The sequence below is a fragment of the Triturus cristatus genome, chromosome 2_2 (assembly GCF_964204655.1).
Source record: "Triturus cristatus chromosome 2_2, aTriCri1.1, whole genome shotgun sequence".
NCBI classification, from domain to species: domain Eukaryota; kingdom Metazoa; phylum Chordata; class Amphibia; order Caudata; family Salamandridae; genus Triturus; species Triturus cristatus.
Window position 1 is genome coordinate 1,207,781,648 of NC_140582.1, and position 18,354 is coordinate 1,207,800,001.

At 43.7% G+C, this 18,354-nt stretch overlaps 1 protein-coding gene across 4 annotated transcripts in view; it reads left to right on the forward strand.

The window, feature by feature from the left end:
• Positions 1-17,956, forward strand: part of LOC146863403 (PC-esterase domain-containing protein 1A-like) — a 408,407-nt gene extending 390,451 nt beyond the window's left edge. For 3 of the 4 annotated variants that reach the window (XM_085642831.1, XM_085642829.1, XM_085642830.1), the window contains 2 exons: positions 7,012-7,236; positions 15,591-17,956. In XM_085642831.1, coding sequence (XP_085498957.1) covers positions 7,012-7,236; positions 15,591-15,820 — 455 coding nt within the window. In that variant the 3' untranslated portion in view covers positions 15,821-17,956. The remainder of the gene's footprint in view (positions 1-7,011; positions 7,237-15,590) is intronic. The other variant, XM_085642832.1, reaches the window with a different exon arrangement.
• The last annotated feature ends 398 nt before the right edge of the window (positions 17,957-18,354 follow it).

The window sequence follows — 18,354 nt, forward strand, 5'->3', positions numbered from 1 at the left end:
ACCTCGTCCTGCTTGATCGCCCCAACACCAGTTCTGCGGGGCACATTCCTGTGGAGCTGTGAGGGGTGTTTAGATAGTCCCTTAGGACCTGGCACAGAGCTTGTCCTATTGAGATCTGCGTCAACTTTGCTCTTTGTATTGCCTTTTTGATTGTCCCCATGAACCGTTCTGCCATCCCATTTGCTTGTGGCCATAGGGGAGTTATTCGTCGATGATTGATCCCGAGGTATTCCATGAACCTTTTGAATTCCTCGCCTGAAAATGGGGCCCATTGTCCGTCTTCAGTGTTTGTGGTGAGCCCCATGCTGCGAAAACGTCATCCAGGACTGGCAGTGTTGCGTTTGCTGACGTTGATGCTACCTGCCTCCCTATTGGGAATCTGGAGAATTAGTCTATTATTACCAGTAAGTAATTCCTGTCTCCAGAGGTCCATAGAAGTCAGCCGCCAGTTCTGTCCACACTGCCTTTGGTAGTTTGGACATTTGCAGTGGCTCCGGCTTTGATGGGGGCCCTGTTACTTGGCAGATGTGGCAGTGCATCGCGGTGTCTTCCACCATGTTGTCCAGTCCCGGGAACCACACTTTTTCTCGTAGCATTTTTTTTGTTGCCACAATCCCTCGATGTGACTCATGTGCTATTTCTACTGTCCTCCTCAGAGTTTGCGGTATTACAATTCGGGTGCCTCATCATTATTCCATTTTCGCTTTCTGAGAGTTCTTCGCTGATCTTTTTGAATGCAAGCAGTTCTTCTTTTCTCACTCCTTCTTCCCAGCTGTTGTTGTTGTTGACGTGCCTCCACCTTTGTTGTTTCGTCACTTTCATTATTGCTTGCATGGTGAGGTCTTTCCTTGTCTCCTGTTCTAGTTCTTCCATTGATATTGTTGCCGGTGTGTTGTGTTTGAGTGCAAAGTTTAGGTATTCCTCCGCCATGGTTGTTGCTTGAGATGCTTGTGGCAGGGGGTGCCTTGACACATAATCAGCCGGATTGTGTTCCTTCCCTGGTTTGTGTATTATTTTGAAGTTGTAGTCCATTAGCCGTATACCCCACCTCTCTATCCTGGGTGGTATTTTTGCATTTGGATTTCCGTATATTGTTATCAGTGCTTGGAGATCTGTTATTATTGTGAAAGGTTTTCCGTAGATGAACATGTGGTAGTGTTCACATCCCCATACTACCGCCAAGCTCTCTTTTTCCGGCTGGGAGTATACTTTTTCGACGTCCGATAGGCTTTTGCTTCCATAGGCTACTACATGTCTTGGGGAGTCTTTTCCTTGTTGGTGTTGCGCCAGTATTGCCCCTAGCCCCACTGGGCTAGCATCTACGGTCAGTTCAGTGCACAGCCTCGGATCAAAGTAGGTGATCTACTGCCGTTACGGCGTTTCTGATCCCCCTCAAACGCTTTGCTGCATTTTTCAGTCCATGCGAAACTTTGGCCTTGCTTTGTTAATTCCCTCAGCGGTGCACTTACAGTAGCGAAGTCTTGAATGTATCTTGCACAGTAGCTGGCCAGGCCAAGAAATGACCTCACTTCTGCCACATCACTTGGTTGTTGTGCTCTTTCCAGCGTTTTTACCTTGTTGCGATCCGGCCGTATTCCTTCTTTGGAGAAGATGTGGCCAAAGAATACTAGTTTGTCTCGCTCCAGCTCACATTTCTCTTTATTTAGTGTCAGACCCGCCTGCTCTAAGTGAGAGCATACCTCTTAGTGCTTTGTCGTGCTCCTCGTTTGACTTTCCAAACACCAGGATGTCATCGCTCTAATTCAGGCTGTTTTTTACCGGCCTTATTACTTGTCGTATTCTCTTGAAATATTTCCGCAGCCGACGATACACCAAAGCTCAAACGTTTGTATCTGAACAGGCCTAGGTGTGTGGAAAACGTCGTGATGTATCGAGACTGAGGATCTAGTTCTAGCTGGTGGTATCCTTTGTACAGGTCTAGTTTAGAGAACCGCCTCATGCCTGTTAGACAGCTGATCATATCATCAAGGTGCGGTCCGGGATGTCTCTCGCGTTCAATTGCTTTGTTTGGTATCCTCATGTCGACACAGATTCTTATTTTTGACGTATCTTTCTTTGGTACGGCCACGATCGGTGACACCCATGGCGTTGGTCCTTCTGCTGGTTCTATGATGTCTTGCTTTAGTAATGCCTCCAATTCCTCTTCTACCTGCGGCTGCAGGTGTATTGGTACCCTCTGATGATGTTGCGCTATCGGCCTTACTGTTTCATCAATGTGTAGTGTTATTTGCCGCCCCTTTAGCTTCCCTAAGCCTTGCAGTAGCTTGGGGTATTCATTCAGGGTGCTTCCTTTATCTGATATATTGTAAGTCATTTCAAAAAGACCCATCATCTGAGCCGTGATGTTGCTCAATAGGCATGGCGCTGGAATGTCACCCTTTAACACATGAATTTCTTCCTTCGTCTTTTGGTCTTTGTATGTCAGTTCTTCTGTAAATTTCCCCATGTTTGTTACTGGTGTCCGGGACCCCCAGGTGAATACTTCAACTCGGGACGGCCTCAAGCTTGGCTTTATTTTCATTTTTTCGTATTCCAACACACACATTATGTTACATGTTGCGCCACTGTCTAGGACAAACTTTGCTTTGTGTGACCCTACACCTATTGTCACCGATTCTGTCCTTTTTATCTTGCTTTTGTCTACCAGACATATGCTTTCTCTGCTTTCACCCTCCTCAGCTGGTTCGGTAGTGACATCCGACATTAGATATAGTCGTCCCGTCTGTACCTCTTCTTTTTTTTCTTCTTCTTCGGATTCTATTGAGGAGCTCCTTATTCCTGTTTCAACGTGTCGGGCATGCCTGCTTGCTGATGCTCGTGGTCTTCCTGTTCTTCCTCTGTCGTTCCTGAATTGCATTCCTTGACACACGCTGGCATAGTGATTTCTCCCATTGCATTTCCGACATGTCTGACCAAACGCCGGACACGGACCTCGATGTGGAAATTCAAGTCCGCACCTGTAGCACGTTTGTTCTGGTCGTTTCTTCACTGTCTGGTCATTTCTGTCTTTTTTCCATCCACTTGTGCGGTTATTGTTCGTCATTCGGTTTACTTGGTCCACTGATCGTTCCATTCCTCGTTCCATTTCCTTTGCTTGTGCTGTCGCTCTTGCTTCTGCTCTTGCTAGTGGTAGGATGTTTTCTAACGACGTTGGTTTCTTTAGAATTCTTGCACGAAATTCCGTGTCACGGCAGCCCTCAATGATGCGCAGTCTGATGACTTGTTCGTTATCGAATTTGTCGAACTCAGTGTGTTACGAGCTTTCGCAGTCTCGTTGCGAAATCATCCAGCGTTTCATCTTGTTGTTGGAAAGCAATCGTAAAGGTGTATCGTTCAAAATCGACATTACTTTGCGGGTCATATTTATTTGTCAGGCACGCCTTTAGTTTGTCGTAGGTGGTAGTCTCCTCTTTTGGCAGTGTCACTAGTAGGTCTTCAACCTCATCCCCTACTAGGTTCAGGAATAGGCCTAGTTGCTTCGCTGCTGTCACATAGGTCGCTTCCGTGTACCTTTCAAAACGCCTTATCCATTTCTCCCACCGTATTCCTGCTTGTGGCTCTGATGGGTTAAATGGTAATGGTCTACGATATTGCGCACTTTGTCTTTCTGCCATCCTTTTCTTTTATTGCTGCCTCTTTATTTGCCTTTGCCAAAGCTTGTTTTCTACTTCTGGTGTTTCTTTTATTTGTCCTTGCCAATGCTTGTTTTGTCACCTCCGGTCCTTTTTGTTTGTCTTTGTCAGTGCTTGTTTTCTATTTCTGGTGATTTTTTTTTTTGTTTGATTTTTTTTATTTGTCCTTGCCAGTGCTCGTTTCCTCCTTTAGGTGCTCTATTTGGCAATTTTTTCTTTTGCCTGACCTCAAAATGGCTGTTGTGCTGTTCTGTCTTCTTATTGGTCTGTTTGCCTGACCTCAAAATGGCCGCCGGTGGTTTCGCGATACTTTTTCTCCAATCGGGGCGCTGCCTGACTTCAAAATGGCCGCCCGCTGTTTCTAAAAGCTCATTGTCCCTCCTTCTGCCTGACTCCAAGATGGCCGCCCCTCTTCTCACGATATTTCGCGCTTCAAACGGCTCACAGCGCGCGTTCACTCGGCTTTCCCCAGTCTTCTTACCGGGTGGTGCAGGACAGTCTTCTTTCGCTTAACGACAGTCGGGGTGGGCTCCCGCACCGTCTCTCCTTGTGTGGCCGCACACACGAGCCAGGGTGGGCTCCTGGTCTCGATGACGGTGTCCTTCGACGCGACGGACCGCCGCTCTTCTTTCCTCTGCTGGGCACACGATCACGCACCTTCGTCGCCAGTTGTCGTGTTCCCGATCCCACAGAACACACGAGAAGCACCAGATCGTTTCAGGTATTCTTTATTTCTTGTCTCGTGCGTGGTCCCTGACCTCTTGCCCTGAGGTCCTGCCCTGGAATGTCCCCGTGTCCCTTTGTCCCCTCCCCGGAACTGGTGTCCAGTGTCCTCTGCCCTTTTCCCCAGGGTCCTAGTGCCCCTGGTCTGGGCATGACCGGTCCGTTGATGATATATGTGGGACATAAATGTTGCATGAGCAAATTTTTACTACTGTAGATAGAGGATGTGTAGCTGCAGTCGCACGGGACATCTAAGTGGTACCTAAGATGGAGGGATTACGTGAGCCCAGTGTAGTGTTTAGCTATTGCTTCGCTCTTGTTATATATCCCTTTTGAACATGGTTCTACAATCTGATGCTGAACGCTGTGTGCCAGGGTTCTGACAACGTTATTCAGTTGTCAAGATCCTGGTATGCGGTGGCAGCGTCTGGTTGTGGGTGCTGTTTGACTCTTGAATAAAGAACAGCTTACTTACCTTAACAATATCTGGACCATCTTTACTTCAGCCAGCCAGCCCACTGAGTTGAAGGGCTTCTGCAGGACATTACGAGGCCCCCTAGTAGGTCCGACGTTTGGGTGTGTAGGAAAGGCGACAGACACCCTTTCAACTTAAGGAGCTTACTCTGTCGTTTCTCTGTGCGAACTGCCCCCTAGATTAACCGGAAGTTGATTGAAGACGTCTGCTAGTCTCCGTTGCCTTTGTTTTGAGTCTCGCCAGATTCCTAGCTCCTTCCCACCTCTGTTTAGCGCCTTGTAACAAAGACATTGGCTGAATCGGAGTAAAATTAACAAAAGGGTAGGAACTGCCTAGAACCGGTCTCGGAGCTGATAGTTGGAATTACAATTACTGGCTTTTTGGAATAAAAGATCTCTGGCTGGCAGTTCAGCTCTTCTGTCACAGACTGTGGGCAAGTCTGTTCATTAACGACTTGGTGCTGCATGTTTTGGTCATGAGTTTGAGGTTTGTTTGGTATGAACTTTCTGATGTTGTTGAAATTTAGGGTAGACCGAAGTGGCTGAGCCTTCATTCTGTAGTTGGTATTGTTGAACTTTGTCCATTTCATGTCCTGAAGCTTTCTTTGCAATGTGCCATGGTTTAAAAGTGCTAAATGTTATTTGAGGCACTTCCTAATCTTTTGTGGGAGCATAATTTTTTGGGGGGCGGGTTTTTAAATAACTTTTCGCCTGCTAAGTAGCACCTCAGCTCGAAGCTTTACCCTTAAAACTATTTTCCTGATGGCAATACCTTTCGGTCAGAAAGCTGAGTTACATACCATGTGCATGAATTTGCTGTGCAGTTCTTTCCAAAGACAATGTGACTTTGAGGGTGAAACCATGCTGCCTTCGTTCGGCGGTTTTGGAATTTCAGTTCAACAGACCGTTTTTACACAGACTAGAACCATCATTCTGTTTCTACATCTTACGGGTTTGAAATACATTACCGGCTTTTTTGATGCCAATCTGGATACCCGAAAGAGCAACAATCTGCTGCATGTGTCTTTTCCTAAAGCGTACTATTACATTCAAAGCAGGGAAGGCATGACTGCTTAGGATCTGCAAGACATCCACTTAGTTTTCTCTACTTATTTCCAGACGCATTTTCTTGACTCGAATGTCAGGGTGCAAACCTGGATTGAGCAGAGTTTTGGGTAGCTTTCGTTCCTGTGTGTATTTTCCCCTGTTGGAGGCTAGGCTTATTGTCAATGCAGTATTGGGCTGTGTTTCTAAGAGGCAGGGAGTGCGACAGTGGTGTCTGTTAACCGCAGTTATGTACTTCGCTGACATTGGCTCTGATGGATACAAAGGTTCCGCTGAAGGCTGTTTATCGCTTATACCCCCCCGAACCCTCTTGCCGCCTCATGTCGGGCAAAAAGAGGTTGCAGAGAATGTCTGACCACGGATGTGGAGGAGTGGAGTTTTGGGAATGCTTTGTTTCTCCGCGACTGTGCAGTGTTACATAAAGGTGTGTGTAACTTTGTCTTCTCACCCTACCAAATATAACCAATGAGTCAATTTTTGTGGGGCAACAGAAAGGATGCCCAGTCTCAGGCTTTTTAAGCTTAATCTAGAGTTCCAGGGAAGGTTGCACATGGCCATTTTGCGCGGATTTTGAATAGTAAATATAGGCTGAGGAGACTGCTTATATTGCTTGAAATGTTTTAATGTGACTTTGTATTTACATTTTTAAATCCGTTTGTAGCAGAGGTAAATGAGATTGACAGGTGGTTTGGTTTTACAGAAAATGCATTGATGTTATTGCAAGAAATAGTCTAATGAGCAGTGAGACCGTACCTTAGCCCAATGACTTGCATCTGGACCAGATGCAGCTTAAGGTAAACCGCTAATAAACTTGATTATGGTCGTCTCCAAGTGCTCTTCTATGCTTGCAGTAGGTACATGATCAAACTATCCTGTTGTGGTAAAACTGTTTTGAGATCTTTGTAGGAAGATCCTAGGTTTCTTCTGACCAGCCGAAAAGTAGACTCCTACACTTCACACATTGAATCAGAAGCTTGGGTGTCGGAAGAACAGCTTTCACCTGGTACCACTATGGGTAAAGAGCTGACCGACCAGGTTCGTGCAAGGTAAGTGTTCATGCTTGTCTGGGCGCTAACGTAGTCTGCTTCTCTTCTAGGTCTGGAGTATGATGAGAACTTCGAGTACAGTGCGCCTAAGCGATCTAGGACTGAACGTCCTTATCCGCAAAGGCAGACCATGAAACCCCAATTCACCAGTTGTGGCTCTACTCCTTCATACTGTGCTGATAACTTGGAGTCACACTTTTATGATGACAGTCCAGTTTCCCACATCAACTCCTCCCCAGGATACACACATTTTGAAGACAGACCTGTCTATGATGGTAGGTTTTAAACATTTTCCAAGCAAATAAAATTGGAAATTGTATGCTGCTGACGGACTTTCATGCGAGAGTTCTGCCAAGTGCACCCTTGCGACGCGTATGCTGAAGTAGGTTTAAAGTTACATTGAACATTTTCGCAGTCCAAACACTTTTGTGATAGTGTCAGGACACAATATATTCCATACTGCAATCCCAGTAAAACTCCTCTGTAAATAGAATGCGTACAAGGCAGTTTGAAGGCTAGGATGTCCATGAAGTTGGCATGTGCCACTAATTCTATCAAACTACCAACTTCTGTCTTCCTTGAACAGATTGATGCAGCCATAATACTGTTTCTTTTGGGGAACAGAGGAAATGTCTTGTGGGCTTGATAGGACTTCTGTACAGAAAAGAAAACTACAAAAGTAACTTTCTTCCCCAGATCATTCCCAGATTTCTTCAGAGTTGTATATAAGGTGGCCGATCACTGCTTCAATGCATTATTGATGGTGTTTTATATGTGGGTTCTTTGGTATGTTGTCTTGGGTTGTGGGGGGGCCTCTCCAAGTGGTCTAATTATAATTAATACACCCTATCATCAGTTTTGCGTCTCCATCCAGTTTGTTGTGCCTAGAGCATACCCATCACCCTGGAATGCCACCACCTTCCTGCTTGAATACATCAGGTTTTGTATAAAAAATAAAAGAAAACGTGTATTTTTGTAGTTTTTAATGTAGCACAGTGCTGGCAATTACTTGGCCTCGTGGGTGCTTTGTTAGCAGTAAAAGCCCTTCAGGCGAGATTAATGTCTGCTTGGTTTTCATCCCTCCTTAGGATTGATTTCCACCTAGTTTGTCAAGTCCATGACTTGGATTCACTGGGTTAATGTGATAGATGGCCATTGTCCTGCATTATCTAATAGCTGTAGTCCAGTTGGACTGAAGGTTGGACTTGCTTTGTAAGCTAAAGCTTAAAGGGTCTATTTACTTTCTTTATGATTACTGTAATTGGTGTAGTTATAACAGCTTACTATAATGCAGTTAATTAGGGGTGTCATGTAAGCACTGAAGGGTGGAGAAGCTAGTGTTGTAATCCGTTGCTGTGCCCGACACTGGTATACTTTGATCCATGATGTGGCTTGTGGGTTGTTTGAGTTGTAGCTGAGAGGCATGAGACTATCCACTGGAGGTCAGTTCTCTGGAATACTATAATGGTGTGATTACATGTATTCACTTTCTCAAGCGCTGCTTCTATGTCCAACAAGTACAGCATCTGTCTTCATTTGGATTCAAGATCATCCTAGATTTGTGCAGATTGGTTTCCCATCATTGGCCCAATGTCTACGTATTGGAGTAGGTAGGGGATGAGGTCACGGATGATTGGGTGATTGTCTGATTTTAGGTGGACTGCAAGCTTATGAGAACGTATCCACGAACATTTGTGCAACATCATGGAATGTTGCAGTTTTCTTATGGTTGGTGGTGTGCCCCCTGGTGGATTTTATTTTTCAGATTTAGTTAGTTGTATTTGTGTTTTTTTTTTTTTTTTTTTAATTGAATAGGGACTTTTCTGTGCACTAGGTTAAGAGAAGGATTTCAGATATTTGGTTTGGTGTGCAAGGGTGTAGTAGTGAGGTGAGAGGCGTTCAGATGTGGAGCTGAAGTAATGAGGTAACCGGGGCAGTGTGATAGTGATAAGAGGATAGTGAAATATGTAGTGGTATGGCCAGTGAGGAGAGATAGTGGTTGATGGATAAGGGATATAGGAAGGATGTCAGGACTTTTTTGGGATATGTGATGGATGTTTGGGAAAATAGTTCATGAGATAAGGATGTGAGGGGGTGATTTTGCTAGTGCAATGATACTACACTGATTTATGGAAAAAAGAGAAAGGGTATGGTGGTTGCGAGAATGTGGCCTGTGTATGTGTGCTATTTACATGGAGTTTGCTTAGCTGTAGGGCAGTGGAACACTGTACAGGGTCAAAAAGATAGCACATGTGTGATGGGACAGATTTCTGGTTTGTAGTCAATGGCTTAATTATGTTGTGTTCTTAAGTGGCCTCCAGCTCTTTTTTTGGGGCTTGGGGAAGTCCTGATGGATACTGGAATATTGTTCCAAATTCTGGGTCCAATTGATGGAGAAGACCCGTTGTTTTGTGCTGTTTTATTTTTGGCAATGCTTCATATCTAGTCTGATGGTGTCCGGACTGTGCGAGTGTGGATATGGTTATCTTGTCAGACTGGTAGGCAGGAGTGCCAGTTTCAATGGCTTTGTAAATGATGTAGATGGTTTTGAAGATATTGTTGACTGAAAAGGGGAACCAGTGGAGTACGGGGGAGGAGGGGAGGGAGTCAGAATTCTTCAGGCCTTCAGAGGTGTGTGCTGCAGTGTTTGAAGTCCTTAAGAGCATCAGTTTGGAGTCTGAAAGGCCGTGTTGCAGGGCATTGGCACCATTCAGATTCAAGTTTTTAAGAGCTTGAACAGCAAATCTAAAGTCCCTTTCTGTGAGTAATCGTGGTGTAGGTGGCAGTAGAGAAGCCAGTCTCAGTGCAACAATAAATGGACACCTGGCATTAAGGTATGTTTTGGAAGAGCCCTAGTGGTCTTCAGTGGTATAGTTGATTTTCAAGAGAGCACTATAGTTTCAGGTTGAGAAAAGTCTAACTCCCATGACCTGTGTTTGTGGAAAGGGGGTTTAGTGACCACAATCTTCAAATAATTCCATACTTCCACTGTGTTTAAACTTTTGATGGCCTAAACACTTGTGTCCTGAATGGTCACCCCTTTTTTGTAGTCTCCTTAGATTAACCCCACCAACTAAAGAGTGACACTTGAAAAATTCTAGTAATCCATGAGCAGCAAAATCTTTTGTTTGGGCTAAAATACTTCCTTGAAGTTGTCCAGGTAAAGGTAGTACTTGCGTACACAGACCACACCTGGCATACATCAAGAACGTCCTAGTCCTACTATCTGGAATTCACTCCCTAAAGATCTACGTTGCAACCCCTCCTACCTCAGCCTTAAAAAAGACCTCAAGCTGCACCTTCTCAACAAATATTGGGGTCCTTAATCCTTGCTACCTAACACGGTTTCACAATCCGCCCCCGACTGTACTAGGTTCCCGCTACATTTTACCTGACACTCTTCCCCTCTCTTCTCATTCCTGCATATACTTCTACCCTCAGCCCTCTAGTTCCCTTGTAATTACCGCCTACTCCCGCATGTTATCACCTTTCCCAATACCCTCCTTAGTTCCCCCCCCTACTTTTATACCCCCCCTCATCCCTGACCATCCCTGACCATCCATACTAGTTTAATTATTCAATACTTTCTATGGCCTGATGGTATTCCTTATCTTCATTCCCATGTTTTAATCGTGCTGTGTAGATTGCTCGAATTGTCTTGCATTTTACCTTTCTGTAGAAATGTTATATTGCATTTTTTTTTTTTTTCATTACCCACCCATTGTAAAGCGCTCTCATACCCTCGGGTCTAACCAGCGCTATATAAAACCTTTTAAATAAATAAACAAACATCAAGAACAATGATCCTGGAATTACAGGGTGGATTCAGACCACAATTTTTCTTGCACCCACTAGTCTTCAGTTGTATAAAGTGAAAGCCAACCCATTGAGAATACCTCATCTTGCTCCATATGCATGAAAACTCAAAACCGAATCTGTTAGAATGTTAAACCTAAGTCAAGTTCTTCTTCGAGAAGTTCTTATTTTTAGGTCTCGCCTAGCGTTGCAGTGTGAATGCGCTGCCACCGCTTTGCGAGGCATGCAGTATATACTGTAGTGTGGAAGCACCGCCCACTCTCTGCCCATTGGCTTTTGTCTTAAATGCTGCCTTCCGATTGGTAGAGGCTTGTTAGTCCCTCCTCATTCATCATTTGTATCCTTCCACGGCTATTGGCCCCTTTACTACTAACACTATTTTCTTCCCTGTCCCCCCACCCCACCGCCCCCTCATTCAGTCTGTGACTTCTCAGATTTCCCCCGCCCCTCACCCCCAAACCTGTTCGTGTTTTCTTGCCTGCCGGCACTTCCATTTTCATCTTTATTATTGCCACCTTCAAATATGCGAGTTCAAGATATGTGCGGTACAAAAACTTCTCGTGTTTAATGAGCTATATTTTAATGTTACTCTAAATATAATAAGACTGTAGGCAACATTCGGGGTATGCATGGCAACTGACGCCTCTTAGTTCACAAATGGCATTGTTGGGCGGGAGGAGCGGCAGTGTTTTAACTCATGCTTAAAACGAGCACTTTTAATAACTTCCTCTCAATTCAGTGCTATAATCCTGTGTACTGAGGTGACGTGCTAAAGAAATTCACTTTTTTGAATTCTGAAGAGACATTATCGCACATTTACATCATGTTTACTGTATGATTAACATGCCGATCATTTTCACGGCTCGCCCACTGGCTCGTATACGCTCGTCTCCGGCTGGCTCTACCGTTTAATCTATTTGGCTCGCGCACCTCTAACAAAGAGAGATGAATGGATACATGACAGTGAACCCGGTAGATGGTAGAGAAATAGACTGGTACAGACAAAGTCAGTCTCCATTGCCTCACGTCAGAATCATCTATTTCAATAACCTGGTAATCTGCCGGCAACTCCCGCATGCCCCAACCTCATTCCCCTCACCTATACTTGGCAGAAGCGGCAGATTGAGCTGTGCCTTGCTGGTGCAGAGGAGCACGGCAGTGTCTGTAGAAGCGCTGGGATCCCTAGCCTCTCCGGGTGGGCACCTAAGCCTTCCAGTGCCTTCACACTCAGGATAAATGAATACATTTTGTTCTGTGCTTTAGTCGCCTCTCTGTGAGCACTGTCTGGTAGATGAAGCTCTGTGTTAATAAACACATTCAGAGAGGTGGTTGTGTAAAAACAAACTGCCACAATACCGTACATTTTGAACGTGTAGTTAAATACATGCTCATCGAGTACCTCATTGGCTGATCATTCCATGGCACTACCAATATTACATTTGGTCACATTTGCTCAACTGGAAAACACTCCCTTCTATGGGCCATTTCACAACTCGGGGCTTTGGGGTTAGGTAACCTACTTTGGATGCTGTGTAAAAGAGTAAATAACAAAAATGAATGCAATGAAACTAAGCAACCAGTACTGTCTAAAACACTGTGAAAACTTGACACGCATTCTGGCATTTTGTTTAGTTAATGTCAATTTTCTCATAGATGCGAGTAAAGTACTCTTAATACCTTAATGAAATCTGCACACTTTTAACTAATAGCATCGGGCGAACTTTGACAACTAGGCAATGAATACATTTTCATGTAACCCCGAAGCCCCCCTGTCTCCCGTCCCCTTGGCAAACTTCATTCCCTCCCAGTGTTTGGGGGATAACCAAGACGCAGGAGAGTGAGTCAAATAGTCTAGAAAATGAAAGAGAAGCCGGTATTCGCATTCACATGCTCCGATCTCGATTGCGTTGCTTAGTCTGTAAGCACTACTTTTATTAATGAGTTTCGCATTACTAAAGCACCACGGTGTGCATGTGTGACAAAATCCACAATTTGCGTCTTTTTCAATATATATATTACAAAGTGCAGTACCTTTCCAATGTATTTTGCACACTACATACATTCACTCCAAAAATAAAACGTGTAGGTAAAAAACATTGCCATTTACATTGTCAATAGCTCTAACTCAAAAATGCGAGACCTATTTGCATTGCAAATGCTTGTTTAACCACCTTCTTCCTCTGTTAGCACCATATTCTCCTCCCCCCTTATCTGAAGCCCTCAGATCAACCTAAACATCTGTACCGAACACAGGTGTGTGAAATCTCTGCTTTCTAGATATACACTACATGTTCTATTTAAGAGCTTCCTCTGGGTAAGTACCCTGACATTGACAAATAGATGTCTCGATCTCAAAATGTTACTTCCCTTGCACTGTGTAAAAGGACAGAAGCCATACAGTAGTATGTATGGTGCTGTATGGTATGGTATGGCATGACATGAAGTGAGAGCAGAGATAGTTCAATCACATCACCTAGATGTGGGTGCTTGCATAATTTGAACATTTTTCACTTTCCATCTGGTTAACTTCCTGAGTACTTCAGTCAGCAATTGGGCAGACGGCAATAGTCTTCCTATTCCCAGATGGCTGCAAACTCATAAAATAAATATTTGCTTTTAGTTTAAAAGGTAAGTAAGAGATACTTACTCATAATGTACACTGTTTGTCTGGTCTGCAGGGCTATTGGCCTTCATTTTTTTCACCTCAGAAGGGTGATTGAATGTGAAGGGTGATTGAGTGTGTGGAACCACTGGGATTTGTTCAGTGGCCTTCAGGTTACACGTAAATAGATGCATTAGTTCACTGAACTATATTGCCTGCAGCCATGTAAGCTGGCTTCTCTCCAACTGACCCTTCTTCCGTTGGGGGATGCCTTTGATCTAATTACCATCAGTGTCTCAAAACCCTCAAGCCCCTGGCCCCCTCTAACCGCATAGTCAGCACCTCCAACTCCACCAAAGAGATCTTTGCCATTGTCAAATAAATGACAATGACCACCCTGCTCCTCTCCCCCCCACTTCCGCAGCACTACAGCCATTACCCCTTCTTTGGAGCTTTGCACAGAACTATCCAACACCTCAGAATCATCTACAATAAATCCCTAAGCCCAACTGGACCTCTGCTCCTTCAACTTTCTTGTCAGAGTCCAGCTCCCACCAGAAACCTACCTTCACTCACCTCTGCCACCTTCCCTCCAAAACCTCCAACGTCCTAGGAGAAACAATACCTGCCTAGCCAACTACTCCAGCCCCATCCACGTTCTAAACACTTAACCATCCAGCTTAGAGCCCAACCACAACACTGACAGGCCTCATTGCAGCCATGGATGACATACTCATTATCACTGACAAAGGAGACACGGCAGCCCTCATTCTTCTGGACCTCTCAGTGGCCTTCAAAATAGTCTCCTACTCCATCCAACTACTTCACGAAGCAGGAATTTGACAGGCATTACTGTAGTTAAGCTCTTTCCCTGGATCAGTTGGACCCCCTAAACGCCACCTTGTTCAACATTTATATGGCCCCTTTTGCCTCCAGTGTCCTATCCCACAGCTTCAGCATCATCTTCTACGCAGACGGCACCCAGCTGATCATCTACTTCTCAGAAGATACTCTCAACACCCAGGTCATCGTCATCAGTTGCATGTCCTCAGTAGCTGACTGGGTGAGCAACAACTGCTTCAGAGTAAACGACAAAACTCAAGTGGCACTGTTTAGCATGGATACTTGTTTCTGCACCACACCACCCAAGCCTGGTGGCCTACCGAACTAGGACCATCCCTTCCCAGGGCAACATGCTCTATAATCAAATCTGCATACCCAACCAGGTCAACGGGGTCACAGTCCCATGCTTCTACACTCTTAAAATGCTCAGAAAAATAAGCCAATTGCTCCTGCTCCGCGCACACAGACCAGTGACTTAAGCCCTCATTACCAGCAAACTTCACCAAAGAAACGCCGGCCACGTAGGCTTCTCAGCCCAGCTATAAACGATACAAAACGTGGCCTACATATAAAAAATATTTGCCCAGAAGATGGATAATTTGTCACAACTCTAAAATGAAAAACCAAAATTACCGCTAATCAAGCCCAACATTTATCTTAATTGAATAGATTGAGTTTTGGCATCACCTCTGGATCCAGTAGGCTCGGCTATGTAGAAGTATTAGTAGTAAATTGAGGTCCACTTCTCATTAAGAAAGAATCCTTGTTTTTAATAATCTTTGGACAAATGTAGGGCATTGCTGAAATAGGATGCTATTTGTCTGTTTTCAATGTGGGGCTATTATTATTACTTAAAGGCACAGATATTGTATCTTGAGCATGTTACAGATAACTTTCCGATTCAGTTAGTAGCTACCTTCCAGCGCAAGAAGTAATACAACATTCCCACAAACAACTATTGTCCTAAATAATTGTTTTAACTGAAACGTCTGTTTTGCATAGTTCTTAAGGGTGCTCCAAGGCTTTGACTGACTGTCAATCTTGGACCTACCATATTTCATAACTCAGCCATATGATTTCCCTGTAATGCCTGACCAGCCTATACAGGTAAGTATAAGATGTTGCATTTCTTGGAGAGTAGAAATGCCAGGAAATATATTTTTATATTCATAACTGAGGAAAAATGTTGAACTTAGCTTTAATTCATCATTAAGAACTATTTAAAGTGATTTGTGATGTTACTTTGTTTTAGAATGGGTTTGTGTCGGTCTTATCTGTACTTTACCCAAAATAAGCCTATTTGAGGCCCACTTAACCTCATATAAAGGACGTTAATTTGCCTTGTGCTTTGTTTTTCTTATTTTGTAGATTCAAATGGCAGTGTACGCCGTTTCGAGGATATGTATGGCATGTCCAGTTACAACACCTATGCAAACGTCCCCATGTACGGCTTTGGTAACTTTCCACACCACTCAGATCATCCCCTGCGCGAGCGGCATCAAGTAAATGACAATTTTGTGATGAGGCGACCTCTCAAGTCAAGGGAAGTTATGGCCCCCTACTACAGACCACGAGATTATCGCTGCCATAGATACTGAAAACTGCTTTTCCTTGTGTCTAATTGCAGGTTGGAACTCTTGGGCTTTTTTCAAAGCCCTGCCATGCACTGCACTTGAGATTGATGTGTGCTCTTTGTCAATGTGTGAACGCTATGCATAATGATCTTGGAGAAAGTTAAGCACACTTGGCATGTGCTGGAGTTTTGCCTGAATCACTGCATAAGCCCCTGAGAGTATCATTGCTGGATGACATGGGTGTTAAAGCGATGCAGAAGCTAGGCTACAGTGAAGCTGATCTTTGGTCCACCATGCAGAAGAGCACTTCCTAGGGTGGTACGCCCTAGAAGAATGACTCCTCAAATTATGTAAGACCACTCCCCTGAGTGGAACAAATACAAATTCTCCTGGAACTGAGTGTTAAAGAGCTTCAGATTATCGGGCAGAGCAATAGTACTTGTGGGATCACGAAGGTTTTTGTTCCAGGATCATCTGCCAGGTTGTTGAATGGCAATGTTTGCATTTGTTTCCCTATTTTTTTGTGATGTCAAAAATTGAAACATTTTGAAATGGGTTTATTTTTAATGATGGTCATTTGTATTGCAATGAAAGTACCATGTTGTGAAAGTGATCCCTCAGGATTCATTTCCTCATCACTAATTGGACAAAATGTTCTGCCTGATTCCACATCATGTTGCTTGCCAGACCTTTCCTTATTTATCATTTTTTTGTTAATTGGGGCATACTGATTTTTCTTTTCTAATGGCATATCAGCACGCAAGTTGTAACCCATATTGACTCCTCCTTGGCACATATTTGATGCTTTCAATAGAAGTTGAATCCTAAATTGTTGGATATGTGAAAGCCAGGCATGACTCCTTTTAAAATTATGAGCTCTAGTATTCGTATCTCCTGGAGAAGAGTTTTGTTTCATATTGATATTACTTCTTTCTGTGTTGAAAGATGTACCAGCTAGACCTTTCATGGTTCCTCCTGATTGATGGAGTGTGGCAGTCGTAGAAGCAATTTGGTCTTAAATTTGCCTCACAGGTACAACATGCCACAGTTCTACAAATCACTGCGCCAATCCTATTACATTTTCTGAATTTCTAGGTCCTATAGTAAATGTATTGAAGAGTAGTTTCCAAAATGGCTTTACATTCCTTACAAGATGTTTGTGGTGATTTTATTAATAAATGATGCTATCTGACTAGTAGACTGTGTCCACATATTTTATAGGTCACTGTAGTCTACCTTGATAGTTTTGCAGGCTACAATGGTAGTGTTTTTGCTTTCCACTCTCTTAAAGTAGCTTGCCCCTTGGAGACTTGCTCACAAGGTCTTGAGTCTGTTACTGGATCCAAGGATGAGAAGTTTACATCTTCCATGTAACCTGCCCACAGGTTCCTGGGTTGTGTCTAATAATGCCCAGGAGGACGGGCCTCTAAGTGTAAGGCATCTGAAGTGTTGCTGTCCAGTGTAATGTTATTGCTGCCAGCCCCAGTCTATATGCTTGTGACTTGTCACTATATGCTAGCAGCTGTCTCAGGGCATCAAGGGCAGGGAATTGAGTGTTTTATGTAGTTTTAGTTATGTTAAGTAAAAATGTAACTACATTAATTATCTGAATGTCCCTGGAAAAAGAGTCCAGCGATCCTCTAGTAAAGATGTTTATACCTCTTGGCAGCAAACTGTTAGAGTACAAATACCTTAAGAAGGGGTGAGTTTGAACCACGGTTTCTATAGTCTTGTAAATACGCCCATCAAATAATCGTATGTTTCTGAATGCCAGATTTATCTACAGTCTTACTTGTTTAGTGCTTATGCTGACTTTTCTTGTAATAAAACAGATATGCAGATAAACAATCATTTGAGTTGGCTGAAACAATGGAATTTATTTAGGGAACTTGTACAGTGCTACATGTTATGATAAATGTGCACTACCTGTTGTAGATGTGATGATGACAGTTGGGATGTTTGGTAAACATGTACTGTAGACTCCACACAAGGGCTTTTTGTTGGTCCTCATTGATAATGATAGTGTTTTTTTTTTTTATCACAATGACAACAGTAATAGGAGGACTGTTATTTTTTTACTGAATTCCTGTTTCTTACTGATGCCAGTTTCAATGCCTTAATTTTTATATAAGTAATAAAATGTTACTTTAAACAAAATAATGTACAGTATTTTATTCAGTTGGAACTTTCTAGCAACATACTTTAAGGCCCAGCTCTGAATCATGCATACCGGAGCCAACTAGAAATGGCCTTTGTGATTTTGTTCCCTGGTCTCGGACTTCTTTACTTTCAGTCACTGCGGTTTACTCTGCCTCTTGACAGTTTCAACTGAATCTTCTGTCTTTCATGTAACTTATGGCAGGAAGGAATACGACTCAAGGAACAACCTATCATGTATCCTGTGGCTTGTGAATTGATTAGAACTGCAACATCTGGTCGCTTTCAGTGAGGGACTATCTGGCTTCAGACAGCTGTACAAGATCTCATGATGCTTCATTTGGTGTGCTCAAACGTAAGCTTTCAGTTAAGTCCTTCACTAGGTCTCAGCCAGCTGTTCA